Source organism: Euprymna scolopes, chromosome 4, assembly GCF_053919585.1.
Source record: "Euprymna scolopes isolate OS-2025 chromosome 4, ASM5391958v1, whole genome shotgun sequence".
Taxonomy (NCBI): domain Eukaryota; kingdom Metazoa; phylum Mollusca; class Cephalopoda; order Sepiida; family Sepiolidae; genus Euprymna; species Euprymna scolopes.
This window is the reverse complement of record NC_136485.1, coordinates 6,984,564-7,005,096: the sequence shown is the minus strand read 5'-3', so window position 1 is coordinate 7,005,096 and position 20,533 is coordinate 6,984,564. Positions and strand designations below refer to the sequence as shown.

Here is a 20,533-nt window from a genome sequence, read left to right as displayed (position 1 = left end):
ATAACAGCGGAGTTATTCTCTTTAAGAGCATATCTGTGAAAATTGACCACATCCTGTCTGCTCATCCTATGGCTAACATCCACATTTGTAGTGACTTCAATATCCACAATGTGGAATGGCTGACCCACTCGAACAAGACAGATGATGAGGGGAGGTGCTGTCATAATTTCGCCATTGCCTATGACCTCATCCAGATTGTTCACAAACCCACCCATATGCCCGATACTTCCGGTCAGTACGCTAGCCTTCAAGACCTTTTTCTCACAACTTCCCTTGAGCTATGTTCATGTTGCGTTCTGTCTCCTCTGGGATCTTCAGACCACTCGGTTGTATCAGTTAAGATAAAAACGAAATGTAATAAGTCTTCAGACGTACCTCTTCACCGTACTGTATATCGATACTCTATGGCTGACTGTGATAGCTTCCGTACATTCATATCTGATCTACCTCTCCATTCCATGTTTAAATAGGATGTGTCCTCTATAGTATCAGACTTGACCGAATGGTTAATTGTAGGCATAGACTAATTCATACCATCCAAAAAATTCCAATAAAAACCTAACAGCCAGCCATGGTTCTTCCCAGAATGTGCTGCTGCCATCGCACACAAATCACTTTTTCCATAGCTACCAACATAATAGATGCACTGTGACTAAAGCTGCTTTCAGGACAGCCATCAACCACTGCAAAAGAGTAATAAAAATGTAAGAGCTATATGCTCAGTCCGTTAAATCCAAAGTAGCTGATCAGCGGCTTGGTTCCCACTAGTTTTGGCAAATATCAAACAGGATCCTGAACAGAAGCGTGCATTCTATCCCACCCATCATCAATGGACCTGAGGTCATCTTGTCAGCATCAGACAAGGCCAAACTATTTGCCAAGAACTTTGCAGCTAATTCTACCCTACGCGATGAAGGCCATCAACTCCCCGTATTTCCTCCTATAACAGACAACACGCCATGCAACATACAAATGTCTGTGTGTGAGGTTGCCAAGCTAATCAAGAACCTTGATTCCAATAAAGCAACTGGCCCAGATGGCATTCCAATTATACTGCTGAAAAAGCTTCAACCAGAACTTGCTCCCATACTTACCAAACTGTTTAAGCATTGCCGTAAGGAGAAGTGCTTTCCAACACCCTGGAAAACCTCATCAGTATGCCCTGTATTCAGGTGAAAAGTCATCTCCCTCTCAGTACAGACCAATAAGTCTCCTGTTTGTCATGAGTAAGTTGTTGGAATCCATATTAAATAGAGATTTAGTCAACCACCTCAGCAGAAATAACCTTCTTAGTGACATGCAATATGGTTTCCGTTCTGCCAGATCTACAGCAGATGTGCTGACGGTTATATCTCGCAGGATTAGCGAATCTCTTGACAAAGGCTCCCTTACTAAAGCAATTGCTCTTGACATATCAAAGGCCTTCGATAAGGTATGGCATAAGGGTCTACTTCACAAGATTTCCAGCTACGGTATAACTGGAAATGTTTTCTCAATCATTAAATCATTTCTCTCTGATAGGCTCATAAGAGTAGTGGTTGATGGGCAGAAATCAGAGGCCTGCAGTATTAATGCTGGAGTCCCTCAAGGGTCAATCCTGGGGCCAACTCTCTTCCTGATCTACATCAATCATCTCCCAAAACACATACTTAAATCATTCGTTGACATCTATGCTGATGACACGACCATCTACGGCAACACATCAAAGGCTGTAAATGACAAAGTTCTCTCTGATTCTCTCTCCCCTGATCTCGAGCACGTGGTACAGTGGGGGAAGAGGTGGCTGGTTACTTTTAATGCATCTAAAATCCAAGCTCCTATCTTCATCAACGCTCTAATCCCCGTCTGGCATCAATTGAAATGAATGGCTCTCGTCTAGGGGAAGCTCTATGTTTTGATAAGCTTCTGGGTTTGACCTTTACTCCTGACCTGAAATGGAACATGTACATCAAGTCAGTTGCCAAGGTCACTGGAAAAATGGTAGGATCCTTCTACCGCTCCAGAAGATATCTCACTACTGATGCAATTCTCTATTTATATAAAAGCCAAGTACATCCAAGGATGGAATACTGCTGCCACATCTGGGCAGGAGCTGTAGTTTAGCAGTTTTAATTGCCTTCTTTAGTTTAGAATTTTCGAAGGCCGCAAATTTTTCCGCAGTCTAAAAGCTAAATACATCCAATGATGGTGTACTGCTGCCACATCTGGGCAGGAGCTGTTAAAAACAGACTATCCTGCCTGCACAGAGTACAAATTAGGCTTTGTGGCTTAGTGGGTGATGCCCTTTTCTCTTCCCTGCAACCTCTATCCCACAGGAGAGACGTTGCAAGCTTGTCTTTGTTTTATCGTTACTTCCATGGCAAGTGCTCGTCTGAGCGCCAATCTCTATTCCCCGCCCCTCACCAATCGTTCACGAGAAACACCCGTCTAGCTGAAACCACTGTCAAAAATTTTCCCCCACTTTTTATCTGTGCCAAAATCAAAACGTAGATTCCATGAACAAAGCTTCTTTCTTAGAAGTGCACGCCTGTGAAACTCTGTTCCGTTTGCCTGTTTCCTACCTGACTACAACCTGGATGTCTTCAATTCCAACATAAACAAATTCCTGATGAACCGCCCCCCCCCCTTAAATAAGACACGTTATCAAATCTCCAATACTAACGTACTGTACACGCAATAACCCTTATTCCAAGTGGCTTCCGGGCCTTGATAAGTGGTGACTACCTTGTAAAAAAAATAAATAAAAAAAATAAAAATAAGACTTTTACAGATGTTCAAGTATGCTGAAAACAAATATTACATTTAAATTTTGCACAGACAAACAGCTTTCTAGATATTAAGATTTTTTCCAATGTATTCTCAATAATTGTCAGTGGCGTTCGCCATTCTTAATATGGGTAGGAGCTGGGGGGAGGGGGGTTCGTGACACTCATGCTTAGTACTTATTAGCTGGGAAAAAACATGACCACCAGTGAAAACAATAGATTACATTGAATAATAAAGGTCTCAATATCCAGTAAACTACTTGTCTGCACAAAATTTAAATGTGATATTCGTTTTCAGCATATGCGAAAAAACCTTTCAAAGTCGTCATTGTCAAGGCATGTGTTGAGATGGAAAAAAAAAAAACGGTACTCATCATGATTCATGCACTTATTGATCCGTGCTGAAATAACGTTATTATTTAAAAGGCCATTCTTAACATGAGGAGGGGAGGGTGTTTTGTACCTATTCTGTATTTTAACCTTACAATTGAATAAAAAAAAATAAATAAATAAAAAAAAGTCATAAAAACTTTAATTGAACATGGAAAAACGATTTTAAAAAAATAGCGCGGATCAGTAAGTGCATTAGCACCAAAAAGACAAAAAAATTTATTTCAATATTTGGAAAAAAAAAACAAAAAAAAAACCCTGTAATTTTATTAATAGCGTTAAGATTATATATTGATAGAATAAAAACAGATGGGATTGTTCAGTCTGCACCGTGCGTGCACCGGTTAGCTGGCAGGCCCACAGCAAGAGCCGGGGGGGGGGGTAGCTTGAAAATAATCCTCCATTTTGTAAAAATGACGATTCTTGTAACATATTTACACATTCCAAACGTATTTTTCTTGCAATTACATGGGTATCATGAATAGATTTTAACCCGAAATGGTAAATTAAAAAAAAGAAAAAAAAAGTACTAGTAGTGCACTTATTGATCCGTGCTAAAATCATAACATTATTTAAAAAGCCATTCTTAACATGGGGAAGGGAGAGTGTTTTGTAACTATGCTATACTTTAACCTTACAATTGAATAAAAAAAAAAAAAAAAAAAAAACTTTAATTAAACTTGGAAATACAATTTAAAAAATAGCGCGGATTAGTAAGTGCACTGCAGTGCACTTGCACTAGCACCCAAAATATTATCGGATTCGAGATTGTGTAAACACAATCCGATAATGTAAAAACATTCAACTTTTACTGACAAAAGTTTGGAAAAAATATTTTTCAATATTTATATTTTGAAAATAAGCTGAAACCTATTTTGGTACTCATAGCACTTATTGATCCGTGCTGAAATAACGTTATTATTTAAAAAGCCATTCTTAACATGGGGAGGGGAGGATGTTTTGTACCTACTGTACTGTGTACTAAGTACACTGTACTTTAACCTTACAATTGAATTAAAAAACTGTAATTAAACTTGGAAATACGATTTCTAAAATAGCGCGGATCAGTAAGTGCATTTAGTGCCAAAAATTAAATGAATTCTTATTGACAAATACGCGTTGTGATCACAGTGTAGTGTCGGTTTTGATGTTGCATTTCATCTTTTCTGTCAGTGCAGAAGTCCTTCACTCCTTCATAACCTAGACAATTTTTGTTCCTATTCAGAAAGCCCCCCCCCCTTTTTTTTGGAGGGGGGTGCTGGATTTTGCCCACATTAAAAACCGACCTTGTATCTAGCTCTACCTTCGTGGGAAGGCAAATAAATAGAAACACGCGTCGATTTTCAATCGAAATATTTTCAATTCGATAAAAAGTTATTTTATTTGTTATTGAAGACAATTCAGTCTGAGAATATGGGAGCGAGAAAAAGCAAAATATCGATGAAACCGGGCAAGAATTGTCGAGGTTATACTTAGCCTCCGTCATAGATAATTTTTAAATATTTTTAATTTAATCTGTTCAAATATCGAACAACCCCTAAACGAATGAGTTTGTTAAAAAAAAAAAATGTAAAAATTTAAAAAGTGGATTATTGCGTGTATTGTACACCATACTTAAATGAAAACGTTTTTCGGTGTAGCAGCGTAGATTTCTTCATCGTGATTTTTTTTTTAAGTGAAACTCTTTGAATTCACACGATTAACGATAAGGTGACGGAAAAAAAAAAGAATCGATTTGACTCGTAAATGTAATTAGATTTCTTTATGTATAAAGTAAAGTTACCTTTTCAAAACCATGACGTCCTGGCATTCAGATCTTTCGTGATAGAGCACCTCGTCGATTTCGAGGGAAAGACACTGTCCGGGCCATAAATCGCTTAATTCACTGAACCAACCGCTTTTTAATGAATCCATTAAACTTTCTTTGTTTCGTAAACAGAAAAAAAACAAAGCGGCAAAATCGATCAAGTGTGAGCTATGTTCGTTGGTACGACAGACGGGACTTATCTACCAATACTCGAGTCAAGCTCTTTTTTTCTTTTTTCGCGTTGCGCGTGTAAAAAAAACAACAACACAGAAACCGACGCAAGTTATAAACCCATGGACCACGTGATCGAAACTTTGAGGGAGACGGGAGTGCAATGAGCATTACCTTCTTTTCTTTCTTTCTTTTTTTTTTAATTCACCGAATTTTATTTTTGATGTAAATAAAAGAAGCAAAAAGAAAGAAAGAAAGCCAGAAAGAAAGATACTAAACAACAATGGTGCTTATATAGACCAGTCCCCATGGCTGTCCATATTATCTTGATAAAATCCCATATGGAGTTACAAAAGGCGACCACACAAAATTAAACTCAAGTTCATGAAACAGAAAATAAAAGGCGAAAAAACATTTACATTTTATCATAAGAGCAAATAGTTAATAAAACATGTTAAAAAACACTTTGAAAAATAGTTAAAAACATATATATATATATCAATATTTATTAAGGACTATCCACTTATCAAGTGTTTCCTTTTCAGATTAAATATGTTTTTAAATCTTTTTCAGTGTTTTTTAACATGTTTTATTAACTGTTTGCTCATATATATATATATATATATATATATATATATATATATATATATATATATATATATATATATATATATATATATATATATATATATATATTATTCAACTTTTATTGTATAATTAGCAATTAGGGATTTTAACTCATTGTTCTAAGAGAGATAACTCTATTTTACAAAAAGTTGTAAGAAAAAATTTTTGTATCTACTTCATTTTTTATTTTTGTTCCTATCGAGAGTGCCCCTCCCCTTTGGGAGCTGGATTTTAGCCACATTAAAAACCGGCCTTGTGTCTTCCTCTTAGAGGTTAACTCGGTGAATTTATGTAATATACATTGTTGTATGTTTTATCTTGTAAATTGATGTTTTTATATATTTATTTATTTATTTTTCTAAGAATTTTTTTGTAGTGTTTTTATTATTTATTTTATTTTATTTACAGCCTCACGGATAATGTATTTGTTTAACTGTTGCATTTCACACTTAATTTTTTTTTTTTTTTCTATTTTGGGGATGGTTGCTTGTTTCGACATGGTTTGTTATATGCTCTTATGGCTCATTTACAATTCGCCACTCCTTATGAAGAGACCACATACAGTTTGTCAGCGTGATTTTCACCTTTAATTCGTACCAAGATGTAGTCAGCATCCAGCAAACATAAAACTAATCTAAGCGGGACTCTTGGTACAGATATCGACCCTTATGCAATCTCCGGAAATGTTTTCAATAACTGGCAAGGTCTGGCAACAGGACGCTTGTAGTTTTGCAAACTTTACTTGTGGAAAATTATTTCCACTATTTTATTTTGTCCCTTCTTTCTCTTTTTTTCTTCTTCCTTCTCCACCTCTTTATGTTTTGTTCTTCTTCCTCCTCCTCTTCTATGTCACGTGATTCTGTTCTGCTTACTGATTGGGTGAGCCTTTCTTTGCATGCCTAAATCTTTCACGTGAGGCATTTTTGAAAGAGAAATATCAATTGCTTGCTGATTCTACTCGCCCTTGCCGAATGTCGTCTTACCAATAAAACTGGTTAAAGATGTCCAAGTTATCTGACATATTATGCCGAGGTCTTGGGCAAGGAAAAAGAGACCTGAAAGCTTTGTGAACAGCTTCTCTGTCTTAAGTAGACATTAAAATGGTTAAAAAGAAAGAAATTGCTGCTTTACCTATACATACACCCGATCAATATGCAAGCCTTCTAGACCTTTTCCTCGCAACTTCCCCTGAGCTGTGTTCATGTTCCGTTCTATCTCCTCTGGGATCTTCTGACCACTCGATTGTATCAGTTAAGATAAAAATGAAATGTAATAAGTCTTCAGGCGTACCTCTCCACCGTACTGTATATCGATACTCTATGGCTGACTGGGATAGCTTCCGTACATTCATATCTGACCTACCTCTGCATTCCATGTTTAAAAAGGATGTGTCCTCTATAGTATCAGACCTGACCGAATGGTTAATTGTAGGCATAGACCGATTCATACCATCAAAAAAATTCCAGAAAAAACCTAACAGCCAGCCATGGTTCTCCCCTGAATCTATTGCTGAAATCACTTTTTCCATAGCTACCAACGTAATGGATGCACTGAGACTAAAGCTGCTTTCAGGGCTGTCAGCAACCACTGTAAAAGAGTAATAAAACATGCAAGAGAGCTATATGCTTAGTCCGTTAAATCCAAAGTAGCTGAGCAGTGACTCCCGGTCTGAGAGTACATCTTTCAAACTGCTTGGCCTAACGTTTACAGGAAACATGAGTTGGAACAATTATATTGAAAAAATTGCCAGGGCCGCTACCAAAAAGGTAGGCTCTCTCTACCGTGCTAGAAAACTGCTGAAACCTGAAAGTATCCTGTACCTCTATAAGGCCACCATTCGCCCATGTATGGAGTATTTATGGTGAGCTACGATGTTCACTCTTTCGCTGCCGGAAATTCAAGTGCCCCGAGACGTTTTCTGCGCAGGCGGCTAGAGGCGCCCTTTTTCTTTTTACTGAATTGCTCTGGAGGTTCAATGTTTTGATTTTTTTTTGACCAATCAGAGAGTTTTCCGGGCTGTCGGAAATTATGTGTCTGGGAGCCGGTGAAAATCTTTAAAAACCTCTGTATTTTCCAAAAAAAGTGCAGTTAACAAAATTCAGAGATAGTGTTGGAAGATATATATATCACTACTGTCTGCAGCTCAAAACTAACGTGACAACACTGTGAACGTAGCAGGCGAGTCGGCTGATAAAACAATGTGGGCGAACACACAGACACAGTAACTAACTTTTGTATTCCCCCTTTTATTATCGCATGCTCATTTTTAATTAATTTTATGTAAATACTTATTTTAAAACTTCCTTAATCTCAACTAATTCCCTCCTTTTGTTCACTCATAAATGAACTATTATTTTCATTGAAATATTTCCTAAAAAGTAATAAATCTTTTTTTATAAATTGAGAGTTAACTGTATTTATTTTGTTGATATATTTTCTACGAAAGAACATCGTAAATTCGACTCTCTGTATTGCTCTCTTTACTTCTTTTCCCCACAATAATAGTAAAATTAATTAATAAATAATAAACAAATGTAAGAATATTGTTGCCACATTTGGGCCGGTGCATCTGCTACTAGTCTCTCGCTCCTAGGCAAGGTTCAAAACAAAGTCGCCAATCTGATAGGCCGTGAACTGGCATCTAAGCTTCAGCCTCTGTCCCATCGACGAAACGTTGCATCCCTCTGCCTGTTCTACAAGTATTTTAATGGTGAATGCTCTGACGAACTGCAGACACTTGTGCCCCCATGATGTAGACACCCTCGACAAATCCAACAGGCAGCTAAATCCCACCCCCACACAGTAGAGATCCCTAGATGTAAAAGATCTTTCTACTCCAGTAGTTTCTTCTCCAGAACCGCTAGACTCTGGAATTCCATTCCAAGTTCCTGCTTCCCCAAGTGTACTGACATGCAGAAGTTCAAGTGCAACGTGAACCGACATCTTGTCGCCCAAATCCCAACATAGTGCCCCAGTAGTTGCTGCCCCTGATAGTAGCCCCCTACACAAAAGTGGCAATGCGCCTTGGTTTGGGGTGAAAATGTAATTTAAAAAAAAAAAAAAAAAAGCAATGGCTTGGTTCCCACCAGTTCTGGCATATAGCAAACAGGATCTTGCATCAGACAAGGCCAAACTATTTGCCAAGAACTTTGCAGCTAATTCTACCCTATGCGACAATGACCATCAACTCCCTGTATTTCCTCCTATAACAGACAACACGCTATGCAACATACAAATGTTTGTGTGTGATGTTGCTAAGCTAATCAAGAACCTTGATTCCTGTAAAACAACTGGCCCTGACGGCATTCCAATTATAGTGCTGAAAAAGCTCCAACCAGAACTTGCCCCCATACTTACAAACCTGTTTAAGCGTTGACTTAAGGAGAAGTGCTTTCCAACACCCTGGAAAACCTCATCAGTATGCCCTGTATTTAAGAATTCAGGTGAAAAGTCATCTCCCTCTCAGTACAGACCAATAAGCCTCCCGTGTGTCATAAGTAAGTTGCTGGAATCCATATTAAATAAAGATGTAGTCAATCACCTCAACAGAAACAACCTTCTTAGTGACATGCAATATGGTTTCCGCTCTGCAAGATCTACAGCAGATGTGCTAATGTATATATCACATAGGATTAGTGAATCTCTTGACAAAGGTTTCCAATTGCTCTTGACATATCAAAGGCCTTCGATAAGGTATGGCATAAGGGCCTACTTTACAAGATTTCCAGCTACGGTATCACTGGAAATGTTTTCTCAATCATTAAATAATTTCTCTCTGATAGGTTCATAAGAGTAGTGGTTGATGGGCAGAAATCAGAAGCACACAGTATTAATGCTGGAGTCCCCCAGGGGTCCATCCTGGGCCCAACTCTCTTCCTGATCTACATCAATCATCTCCCAAAACTTAAATCATCAAAGACAGTAAATGACAATATTCTCTCTGATCCTCTCTCCTCTGATCTTAAGCACATGGTACAGTGGGGGAAGAGGTGGCTGGTCATTTTAATGCATCCAAAACCTATCTTTACATCATCAATGCTCTGATCCCCATCTGGCATCAATTGAAATGGATGGCTCTCATCTTGGGGAGGCTCCATGTTTTGACAAGCTTCTGGGTTTGATCTTTACTCCTGATCTGAAATGGAACACATACATCAAGTCTGTTGCCAAGGATGCTGGGAAAATGGTGGGATCCTTCTACCGCTCCAGAAGATATCTCACTACTGATGCAATTCTCTATCTGTATAAAAGCCAAGTACGTCCAAGGATGGAGTACTGCTGCCACATCTGAGCAGGAGCTACTAAAAACAGCCTATCCTACCTTGACAGAGTACAAAATAGACTTCGTGGTTTTGTGGGGGATGCCCTTTTCTCTTCCCTGCAACCTCTCTCCCACAGAAGAGACGTTGCGAGCCTGTCTTTATTTTATCGTTATTTCTATGGCAGGTGCTTGTCTGAGCTCCAATCCCTCGTCCCCCCCTCACCAATCTTTCACGAGAAACACCCGTCTGGCTGAAACTACTGTCAATAATTTTCCCCACTCTCTATCTGTGCCTACATCCAAACGTAGATTCCATGAGCAAAGCTTCTTTCTTAGAACTGCATGCCAGTGGAACTCTCTGCCGCTTGCCTGTTTCCAACCTGACTACAACTTGGACGTCTTCAAGTCCAACATAAACAAACTCCTGATAAACCGTCCCCTTAAGTACGACACTCTTTCAAAACCCCCATTACTAATGATTACTACAATACTATCTTATTGATTACTGTACATGCAATAACCCTTATCCCTGAGTGGCCTTCGGGCCTTGATAAGTGGTGACCCCCATGTGAAAAAAAAAAAAGATAAAGGACCTCTATGTCAAAGTTACCTGACATGTTGGAACAGGTTTTGGGCAAATTTGAGACTAGGAAAATTGTGAGGGAACAGCTTCTATGTTTTAACTAGACATTAAAATGTTTGGGATTAATACGCGGCAAATTACAAAGACATTAATTATCCAAGGATAAAGCAATGTGAGGAATTATGTAAGCGTCTGCCTCTCTGGACGTCTACTGTGCCATCTTCTAATTCTTAGGCATGCGTGATTCATGTGTGAACGTAATTTCACGTTATGCTCCCCCCCTCCCCGCTTCGTATTTAAAGCGGCAGAATACCGCATAGGGGACGTGGTTTGCTTTTTTTTAGGCATTGGCATTCGGGTAGTGGGAGAGGTTGGACACACATTAGTGCTTCCAGACCTTAGAGGTTGCAACAGGGCAACCTGTTGCTACTTTCTCTCTGTCTCAAGCCCCAGCACAAGGAAAATTCGCCACATTTTGCAACAGGTTGCCATCGGTAATTTCTATACCGGATTGAATTAATTTCTGTGATGGCATCTTCCTGGGCTGAATGCCTGCCAGCGCGTATCTCTTTCCTGGAAGGACGCTGAATATCGAGTTAAACAGTCTGCAGGTTCGGAGAGAACCTTCTGCGACTTCTTACAGGGATTCGTTGGATTGTCCTTTTTAATTGTCGTCGTGAAAATTTGATGCTATGAAGTTAAACTCGGACTTTGGATAATTTTTTATGTGCACCTGCAAGTTGTTTTCAATGCCGAATTTGAAATGAAATCCTGTTGTGTCCGGAAAAGAATCGTCGCTTTTAAATGAATTTTTTTTTTGAAAGGACAACTCGAGTTGAATTTGTTTTGGAAAAAAGTCGTTTTAAAGGAGCGTTATATGATTCGATCGACCTGTATGTATTAAAAGTGGTCATTTTAAACGTGGAGTCTGCAGTGAAAATCCGTTGTCTTTTGAGAAAAGAAAAAAAAAGCAGTCGCTTATAAATGAGTTATTTATGAATCTAACATTAGGAAAAAAAAATATTGAGTTATTTATGAATCTACAATTCGAGTCGAACACTTTTGTTTAAAAAAAAAATATCGTAGCTTTTAAAAGAACTTAGACTGCAATTCGGTCGACCTGTATGTAGGAAGTCGTCATTTTTTAAGGAGAAATTTAAAATTAAATTCAGTGTACTTAGGCTGCAGGGGGGATATCTTGCATCGACTGGTAAGCGAGACGAGCGGGTAGATATCTTGTGTCGGCTGGTAAGCGAGACTAGCCGGGAGGTATCTTGCGTCAGCTGGTAAGCGAGACTAGCGGGTAGATATCTTGCGTCGGCTGATAAGCGAGACTAGCCGGGAGATATCTTGCGTCGGCTGGTAAGCGAGACGAGCGTGTAGATATAGTGCGTCGGCTGGTAAGCGAGACTAGCGGGTAGATATCTTGCATCGGCTGGTAAGCGAGACTAGCCGGGAGATATCTTGCGTCGGCTGGTAAGCGAGACTAGCGGGGGGATATCTTGCGTCGGCTGGTAAGCGAGACTAGCTGGTTGATATCTTGCATCGGCTGGTAAGCGAGACTAGCGGGTAGATAACTTGCGTCGGCTGGTAAGCGAGACTAGTAGGTAGATATCTTGCATCGGCTGGTAAGCGAGACTAGCCGGGAGATATCTTGCGTCGGCTGGTAAGCGAGACTAGCGGGTACATATCTTGCATCAGCTGGTAAGCGAGACTATCAGGTAGATATCTTGCGTCGGCTGGTAAGCGAGACTAGCCGGGAGATATCTTGCATCAGCTGGTAAGCATGACTAGCAGGTACATATCTTGCATCAGCTGGTAAGCGAGACTAGCGGGGATATATCTTGCGTCAGCTGGTAAGCGAGACTAGCAGGTGAATAGCTAGCGTCAGCTGGTAAGCGAGACTAGTGGGGGGGATATCTTGCGTCAACTTGTAAGCGAGACTAACAGGTGGATATCTTGCGTCAGCTTGTAAGCAGGACTAGCCGGGGGATATCTTGCGTCAGCTGGTAAGCGAGACTAGCGGGGGTTTAAATGTGAGGTGATCTTTAAGGTATCTTCCTAGAGGCTTGTATTCTGGAAAAAAGAAAAAGGAAATATATTCCAAGACTCCATTTTCTTTTTTGTGTGGTAGATGGGAATGTGTGAGAAATTATGTAAACGTCTGTCTTTCTGGGTGTCTGCTGTGCCATCTTCTAATTCTTAGGCATGCATGATTCACGTGTGAATGTAATTTCACGTTATGCCCTTCCCCCCTGCTTCCTATTTAAAGCGGCAGAATACTGCATAGGGGGCGTGTTTTGCTTTTTTTAGGCATTGGCATTCAGGCAGTGGGAGAGGTTGGATGCACATTAGTGCTTCCAGACCTTAGAGGTCGCAACAGGGCAACCTGTTGCAACTTTCTCCCTATTTCAAGCCCAGCACAAGGAAAATTCGCCCAGCACAGGATTTGTTGCGGCGGTTTCTAAGTTACCAGAAACTCTGTTTTTGACTTCAGCCCTGGATTTTGAATTTTTATCTCGTCTTTCCTCCATGAGAGGAAGATTCAAAAAGGATTATTCATCCTTTCGTTGGTGTTACCTTAGCTAGGATCACTTGGAATTGTTGTTGCATGCACAAAAATGCCTCCTGCAAAGAATTTTGGCAAAAGAAGCAAATACAGTTTTAAACAAGGAGAATGTGATTATTATTCTGAAGAGGACGCGGAATAAAAAACGATACTAATACACATTTTAAAAAGGATTTATACGAACTTTGAACTGCCTTCAATAAGTGAACCCCCTCTCCCTCTCTCTCTCCCTTTCTATCTCTTTTTTCTCTGTTCCTTCTCTAGCCTTTAAAAAATTTTGCAATGCAAGGATTTCGATGGACAACTCCTGGCAACCAATTAGACTTTTTCCTATCAGGACTTTCACTTTAATGAAAATCATTTTTTTTTCCCTATTCTTTTCTCCCTTGAATATTTCTTTCTCTTTAGTAACGTAGCCAGTTTCAAGCTAAAAGAAATACCTTCCACGGTTTATATCTCGATAACTAATTATTTCTGCAAAATTTTAAAGCCATTTTCGTATTCAGCATAGTCAAAAACTTTTAAACGATGTCATTTAAAAGAAAATTGTGGGGGTGGACCTAATCTAAAAAAATACCAAAAATTTTCTTCATACTAACCTTCAGACATATTTGGTTGTTGACTAACATTGCTTAGCCCAACTTCTCCAATTGTTGATTAACGATGTTTCCTCTAAGTCCTAGTTACACACACACACACACACACACACACACACACACACACACACACACACACAAACTGCTCAGAAGAGACATAGCCTTCAGACTTCTCTACAGAGAAGGCTGCTAGGCTCAACCCTGTAGAAAAAGACATGAGAAATACTGAACCTGACAGCATCTTAGTTTCTATAAGTGTTGCTTCTTAACTTTCTTTGATTTCTTTCGGTTCATCAAATATTTGGTAAACCGTGAAGGATTCTCTGGCCAACATATTTCCCATAAGCTTAATAAGCCACTTGATTTGCTTATTTGGGCGCCATTATGATGCTGAAGGAATCCGTGAAATCATTAGACTTGCTCGGAGATATATCAGATATATCTTAATTGTTCTCATACCCACTCCATCCCAATTGTACATATATTTTATATTATTTTATATACATTTCACACAAATTTCCATTCGTCTTTTCTTCACCCCCTTTTTTTATCGTATATCTCTGAGTATTTGCTCTTGCGTGACAATTTAATTTGTCTTTTTGTATCTTTTGATGAGTACGTAATCATGTTTTCACCTAAGATACGTTGGTTTAAAAAGCCGCCAATCTACACAAGCACCATCATTCCTTCATGTGTTCTCCTTACTTCTCCAAGAGGGAATGATGGTCATGAAATAATTCGATTCACAGGATGCAGTAGGCAGATATCCCATTTGAATTGAAAAAGTCAAAATTGTAACAGACAGGTCCATAAAAAGGGAAGGAAAAGAGATATCTTATCGCATGGATGGAAACTTTTGAAAATTAAAACAGATGAATGTTTCAGATGATAAATGGTTTTTACATTAGTTGTTTTGATCAAACTATTTTTCTCATTTTGATTATTATTTGTGGAATGTTTTGGTCGGTCTAGCCTTCGACCTTCATCAGGCATGTTAGTTGTTATCTTGGAAAAGAAAAGGAGAAAAGTTACTGTTTGGAGTTGTTTCATATGGCATCAGAACAATATTCAAAAGTGACTCGGCTCTCAAAAAACACCTAGTAGAAGTCAAACCCTCGACTGAAAAACTCATGACAAAAAACTGCATGTATAAGATTTTATGCAAATGTGGAAAACTATACAAAGATGAGACCAGTCGCCTCCTTCAGGTCGAAAAGTCAGGACTAGTTGAGCTGATCACATATGGAAAGAAAAAGGAACAGCTTTTCCCTTTGTGGAATGAAGTCAAAATAATTGACAGAAATGCAAGATGGAGTCACAGGTGACTCAAAGAAGCGGCACATATGTTAAAAAAAGAAAAATTACTAAACAGATTACGCACAGAAATTAGCAGCATATGGGAATCTCTAATTGTAGGAAGAACAAAAATTTGTACAATCCTCTCCTTAAAATTTCAACAATTAAAAGGGAGACAATCCATATTGAACTCTGTTAGAATTGCCTCCCCTTTGCCAACAAAATGTTTTTTCACACATACGAAACCACGGCAAAAAAAAAAAAAAAAACAGCTGTGTGTGAGTGTGTATATATAGATAAATAAACCTGGCTCTTTCTCCTCTTCTAATGAGAAGCATTTGGTTTTGAAATGCCTTGATTTAAAGAAGTTTTTTCTTTTTTCTTATTAATCTGATGGCATAATAAATCTTATATTGCTTGGTTGCAGCTACCAAATATAATTTTTTATTTGCTTTTTATTTCGGTGAATTTCTATGTCCAAATTTTTTCCTTTTGTCTTACATATATTTTGCAACCCGTAATGAAACATAATGTCTTTGGGTTTATCGGCTGCTCATCAGCAACAATCATTTATTTAAAAAAAAAGAACAAAAAGGAAAAAACTATAAAAACAAATACTCACTTTAAAGATGATAATCAGAGGATTCCCCCACCTCCCAAAAAAACATCTGACACAACACTAGATTACCAAGACACCATTTTATATATATATATATATATATATATATATATATATATATATAGGGTGCATCTGGTATTTGAGAACATCACTTCTTTCATCTCTTTTATCTATTATTTAATCTTTTACTTTGTTTCCTTCAGAAAATTAATTATGGCAGATATTGATATAACTCATGAAATGAAGACAGGCTGTAATAGTTGCAATAATGGCAGAACACAGTGATTTGCAAATTGCACATTTTCTAAAAGTTGCCCGATCGTTTGTCTTTAAAGTTCAAAGAGTTCAGAACATCATTGATGAGAGCCCTCAAAAGCCAATGAGATCAATTGCAAAAGATCTTAATGTCTCAGAAGCCACAATTCATAGAACTTGTCATGAAAATCTTCGATACAAGTCATATGTGATGAAGAGAGGCCAGTTTATCTCTGAGACCACCAAAGAAAATCGGTTGGTAAGAGCCAAGAGGCTTTTAAGCAAACTGAAACATCCTGCTGAGCAACACATTCTTTGTTTTTTTTTTCCGGTGAAAAAAATTTTGACCAAGACCAAAAGGTAAACCGAAGAAATGATAGATGGCTATGTGCTGACCCTTCTGAAGTTCCAAGAGTCATGCACACAAAATTTCCAGCAACTGTTATGGTTTTGGGGGGTGGTTAGCAGTGAGGGACATGTGATGCCGCCACATTTCGTTCCACAAGGATTAAAAATCAATTCTACTGCTTACATTGAAGTCCTGAGTACTGTTGTGAAGCCTTGGATTGATAGAGTAAGAAATGGAAGGCCCTACATCTTTCAACAAGACTCTGCACCGGCACATAAGACTCAGAAGACACAAGAATGGTTAGCAGAGGATTTCCATGATCACATTACCCCCAATTTGTGGCCAGACCTAAATCCGTTGGATTATTATGTGGGGGCGTTGTTTAGAGAGATGTTAATAAACATCCTCATAACACTAAAGATTCTCTGAAATCATCCATAGTCAGAGTAAGGCAGGATATCGACGAGGACCATCTTAAACATGCATGTCAACGGTTTAGGTCTCGAATAGAAACTGTAATTGATGCTGAGGGCGAATTTTTTAATAAAGTTAAAAAATAATATTTTAATTTATTTAAAATAAAGTGACTTTTTGTAATACCGATGTTTTTGTCTTTTTGATTATTTTTAAAAAGGAAATATATGTTCTCAAATACCAGACGCACCTTGTATATATATGTTTTATTTATTCCATTTATTCTTAATTCTCTCACAATGTTTTTATTATTTAACTGACAATCTCTTTAATTCTTATGTTTGAGTGTTTTTTGTCCTCAATAAATGATGGCGTTATAATAAAAAAATAATAGTGTCAAAGTCTTAGAAAAATATATTGTATTTTTCTTTCTTTTCTTTTCTCTTATTTTTAACTCATTCGAATTTTATGACGTTTTCTCCGAGCAAATACCAATAAATATGGGTTTTAAACAATTAAGTTTGTTTAAATTCCAATAAAACTGTTCATTAGTATCTACTTGTTAGTTTTATGAATGTTTCTAAAACAGTGAAATAACTATGACAAAATAAAAAAGCAACATAAAAAAAAGGACAAATTTTTAAGTATCATTTGAAGAATGAGTCAGAATTTGTGTTTTGTAAATTTAGATTTTGACGATCGTTGCATGTTCACCATTTCGTCGTGGTCGCCAAATTGTCGAAATGAAGAAGACGAGAAATATCATTTTAACATTTAAAAACAACTTTATTGGTTATCTTCGTTAGTAAGAATATAGGAGAGAAACGGGTTAGTCATAGAAAGAGTTTCTGTGTAGAGACGTTGATGATTATACAGAGTTGTTGAAAGAAAATATTGTTTGGTATGTCGTAGTGGTGTGTAGCCATGACATCTGTATTAGATTGGTGCAAAAATAATACCGTTTTTTGACGTTCAAATTCAAAAGCTCATAACTCCTTTCATAATAAACTTTATTAATCGAAATAAGAACAATTAGAATCGACACATTTTTGCCTACGAGAAACAAGTTAATTTATCCCATTAGCATAGAAATCCAGAGTTCTGAAAGCGATGAAGTCATTGAAGGCCAATTCGGTATCATTGTGGCTTTTGACACATTTTTTACGCAGGAAGTTGTAGAGATGCTTAAAAAAGTGATAATCGGTGGGCGAGAGTTCAGAGTTTCTGATATAATGGACTGATCCAACACCCCTCAAATGAATGGACTGTTACGTCTATAAAAAGACAAGCAAACTCTCCTCACGTGGGAGACAGAATTTAGTACTAAGCTGTCAAGGGACGCTTAAAAATGTGTGTACCTTTTACCTAAATAAACCCTTTCTGTACAACCCCAGTAATGACTTGTTATTCATGTAATCTACGATATAACAACTGGCGACGAAGAATTCAAACGAAACTCACTAAAAAACAAAGCGAAGGAATAAGCACACAAGAAGATTAACGAGCAGAAAACAAAAGAAATCCAAAGAAGGAAGAAGAAAAAAAAAAACTTCGACAGAGCCAACATTTAAAAAGTAAGTGTTTCAGTCGGTTACAGTCCTAAAAAAAAAAAAAAGAAATTGACATTTTGAAGCGAACATTTTTTTTGAAAAGAAATTTAACAAAAAAAAAAAAGTGTCCATTTCAAGTTTTATTCGGCTGGAAGTATTTTTTTTTCTTCTCTTCGGAAGGACATTGTGCTTTTAATTCATTGAATTTATAGGACATATGAGTTAATCTTTTGTTTAATTGTGTGGTTTTGTAAAAAAAAAAAAAAATTTTTTTTTAACATGGAGCAATTAGCGGAATTCACTAGAACTATGCAATCGGCATTGTTTGCACAACAAAAACAAATGGAATTACTTCAGCAACATCAGTTGAAGCAAAGCGAAATACTACAGAGTATTTTAACGCAGCAGAAAGACTGTCGTTTCACTCCTGAAGGAATAGCAAATTCTTTATCCGAATTTGTATACAAGCCGACAAATGGGTTAACTTTTCCGGCATATTTTCGGAGATACGAAAATATTTTTGCTAAGAGATGTCAGTCTTGGACAGACGAAGAGAAGATTATCCTTCTTCTTCAAAAATTTGGATCTCAGGAAAATACAAAGTATACGAATTTTATCCTGCCAAAGAAACCTGAAGAGATTTCTTTTAGTGAAACAATAAAAATATTGTCAAACATTTTCAGTGAACGAGATAGTCTATTCTATACATGTTATAAATGTTTAAATATCACGAAGCAGGAGGATGAAGATTTTATTACTTATGCAGGGAAAGTGAATGCTCATTGTGAATCCTTTAAATTAAAAGACCTCAAAGAGGATATGTTTAAAAGTCTAATCTTTGTGCAAGGTTTAACAGCCTCTAAAGATAAGGATATTCGTTCAAGGATATTATCCATTATGAACCAAGACACAGAAATAACGTCACAAAAAGTTACGGAAGAGTGTCAGAAACTGCTAAATTTAAAGCAGGACAATACAAGCATCGAAAGAAAAAATTTTAAAGAAAAAAAATATGGAAAAAAAAAATGGAAAGGGTGATGAAATGTGCACACGAAAAATCCTGTAAGACATGTGGGGGAAAAACCCACTTCACTAAAGATTGTTACTTTAAATACAAAATATGTAACAAATGTAATAAAAAAGGCCATAAATCAGTTCTAAAAATGAGTCTAGGTGTGATAAAAGAAAATATATTAAAATTAAAATTAATGGCTGTAATGTGAACTGTCTTCTAGATACGGGAAGCGACATAAGTATAATTGACGAAGTAACTTGGAAGAAAATTGGGTTTCCAAAGTTACAAAATACAAAAAAAATTGCCAGAAGTGTGTCTGGAAATAAACTAAAATTTAAGGGTGAATTTTTTACCAATGTGTCTCTAAAGGAGAATGCTGTGAAAACCAAGTTATATGTCGTACCGGGGAAAAATTCTAATTTGTTCGGTATAGACTTAATGATTCTTTTTAATTTATGGGGAAAACCCATAAGCTCATTTTGCAATAAAGTAAGTCTGGCGGGTTTAGAAAAGTCTAAACTACCAGGAAAGTTTATTGACGAATTAAAAAAAGATTTTAAAGAGGTATTCTCTGAAGGTTTGGGTTGCTGCACGAAAACGGAGGTGAAATTTGAACTAAAGGACAAGGCTAAACCAGTTTTCAAACCCAAAAGAAAGGTTCGATATTCAGCATTAGAAACTATAGAGAAAGAATTAAAGAGACTTCAAGATATTGGAGTAATAGAAAAAGTGGACTACTCTGAATGGGCTTCACCCACGGTTTACGTTAAGAAGAAAAATAATAAAATCAGGGTATGCGCTGACTTTTCGACAGGTCTAAATGATTGTCTCAAGGAGCATAACTACCTGCTTCCTACCCCAGAGGAAATTTTTTCGAAGTTAAGCGGAGGAAAAACTTTTACAAAAATTGATTTGTCTGAAGCGTATTGGCAAGTAAAAGTCCAGAAAGATTGTGCTAAGTACCTGACATTAAATACCCATAAAGGACTATTTTCACTAAAACGTTTGCCTTTTGGTTTAAAAGTAGCCCCAAATTTGTTCCAGCAAATTATGGATACAATGCTAGCAGGTTTGGATTTTGCTATGGCTTATCTAGATGACATCCTTATAAGAAGTAAAAATGTGGAAGAGCATAAGATGCACATTGGCAAAGTATTCGAGAGAATATCAAACTATGGATTGAAAGTGGCTCTCGAAAAATGTAATTTTGGGATGGACAAAATTGAATATTTGGGACAAGTGATTGATCGAAATGGTAGAACACCT

General features: G+C 37.3%; 2 protein-coding genes across 2 annotated transcripts in view; one reads left to right on the top strand and one right to left on the bottom strand.

Annotated features, from left to right (window-relative positions):
* LOC145266573 (spermidine synthase-like) overlaps window positions 1-5,456 on the bottom strand; it is a 48,000-nt gene extending 42,544 nt beyond the window's left edge. The window contains exon 1 of the mRNA XM_080122414.1: window positions 4,939-5,456. Coding sequence (XP_079978540.1) covers window positions 4,939-5,069 — 131 coding nt within the window. The 5' untranslated portion in view covers window positions 5,070-5,456. The remainder of the gene's footprint in view (window positions 1-4,938) is intronic.
* LOC145272817 (uncharacterized) overlaps window positions 1-20,533 on the top strand; it is a 731,987-nt gene that overhangs the window by 521,112 nt on the left and 190,342 nt on the right. The window lies entirely within an intron of this gene.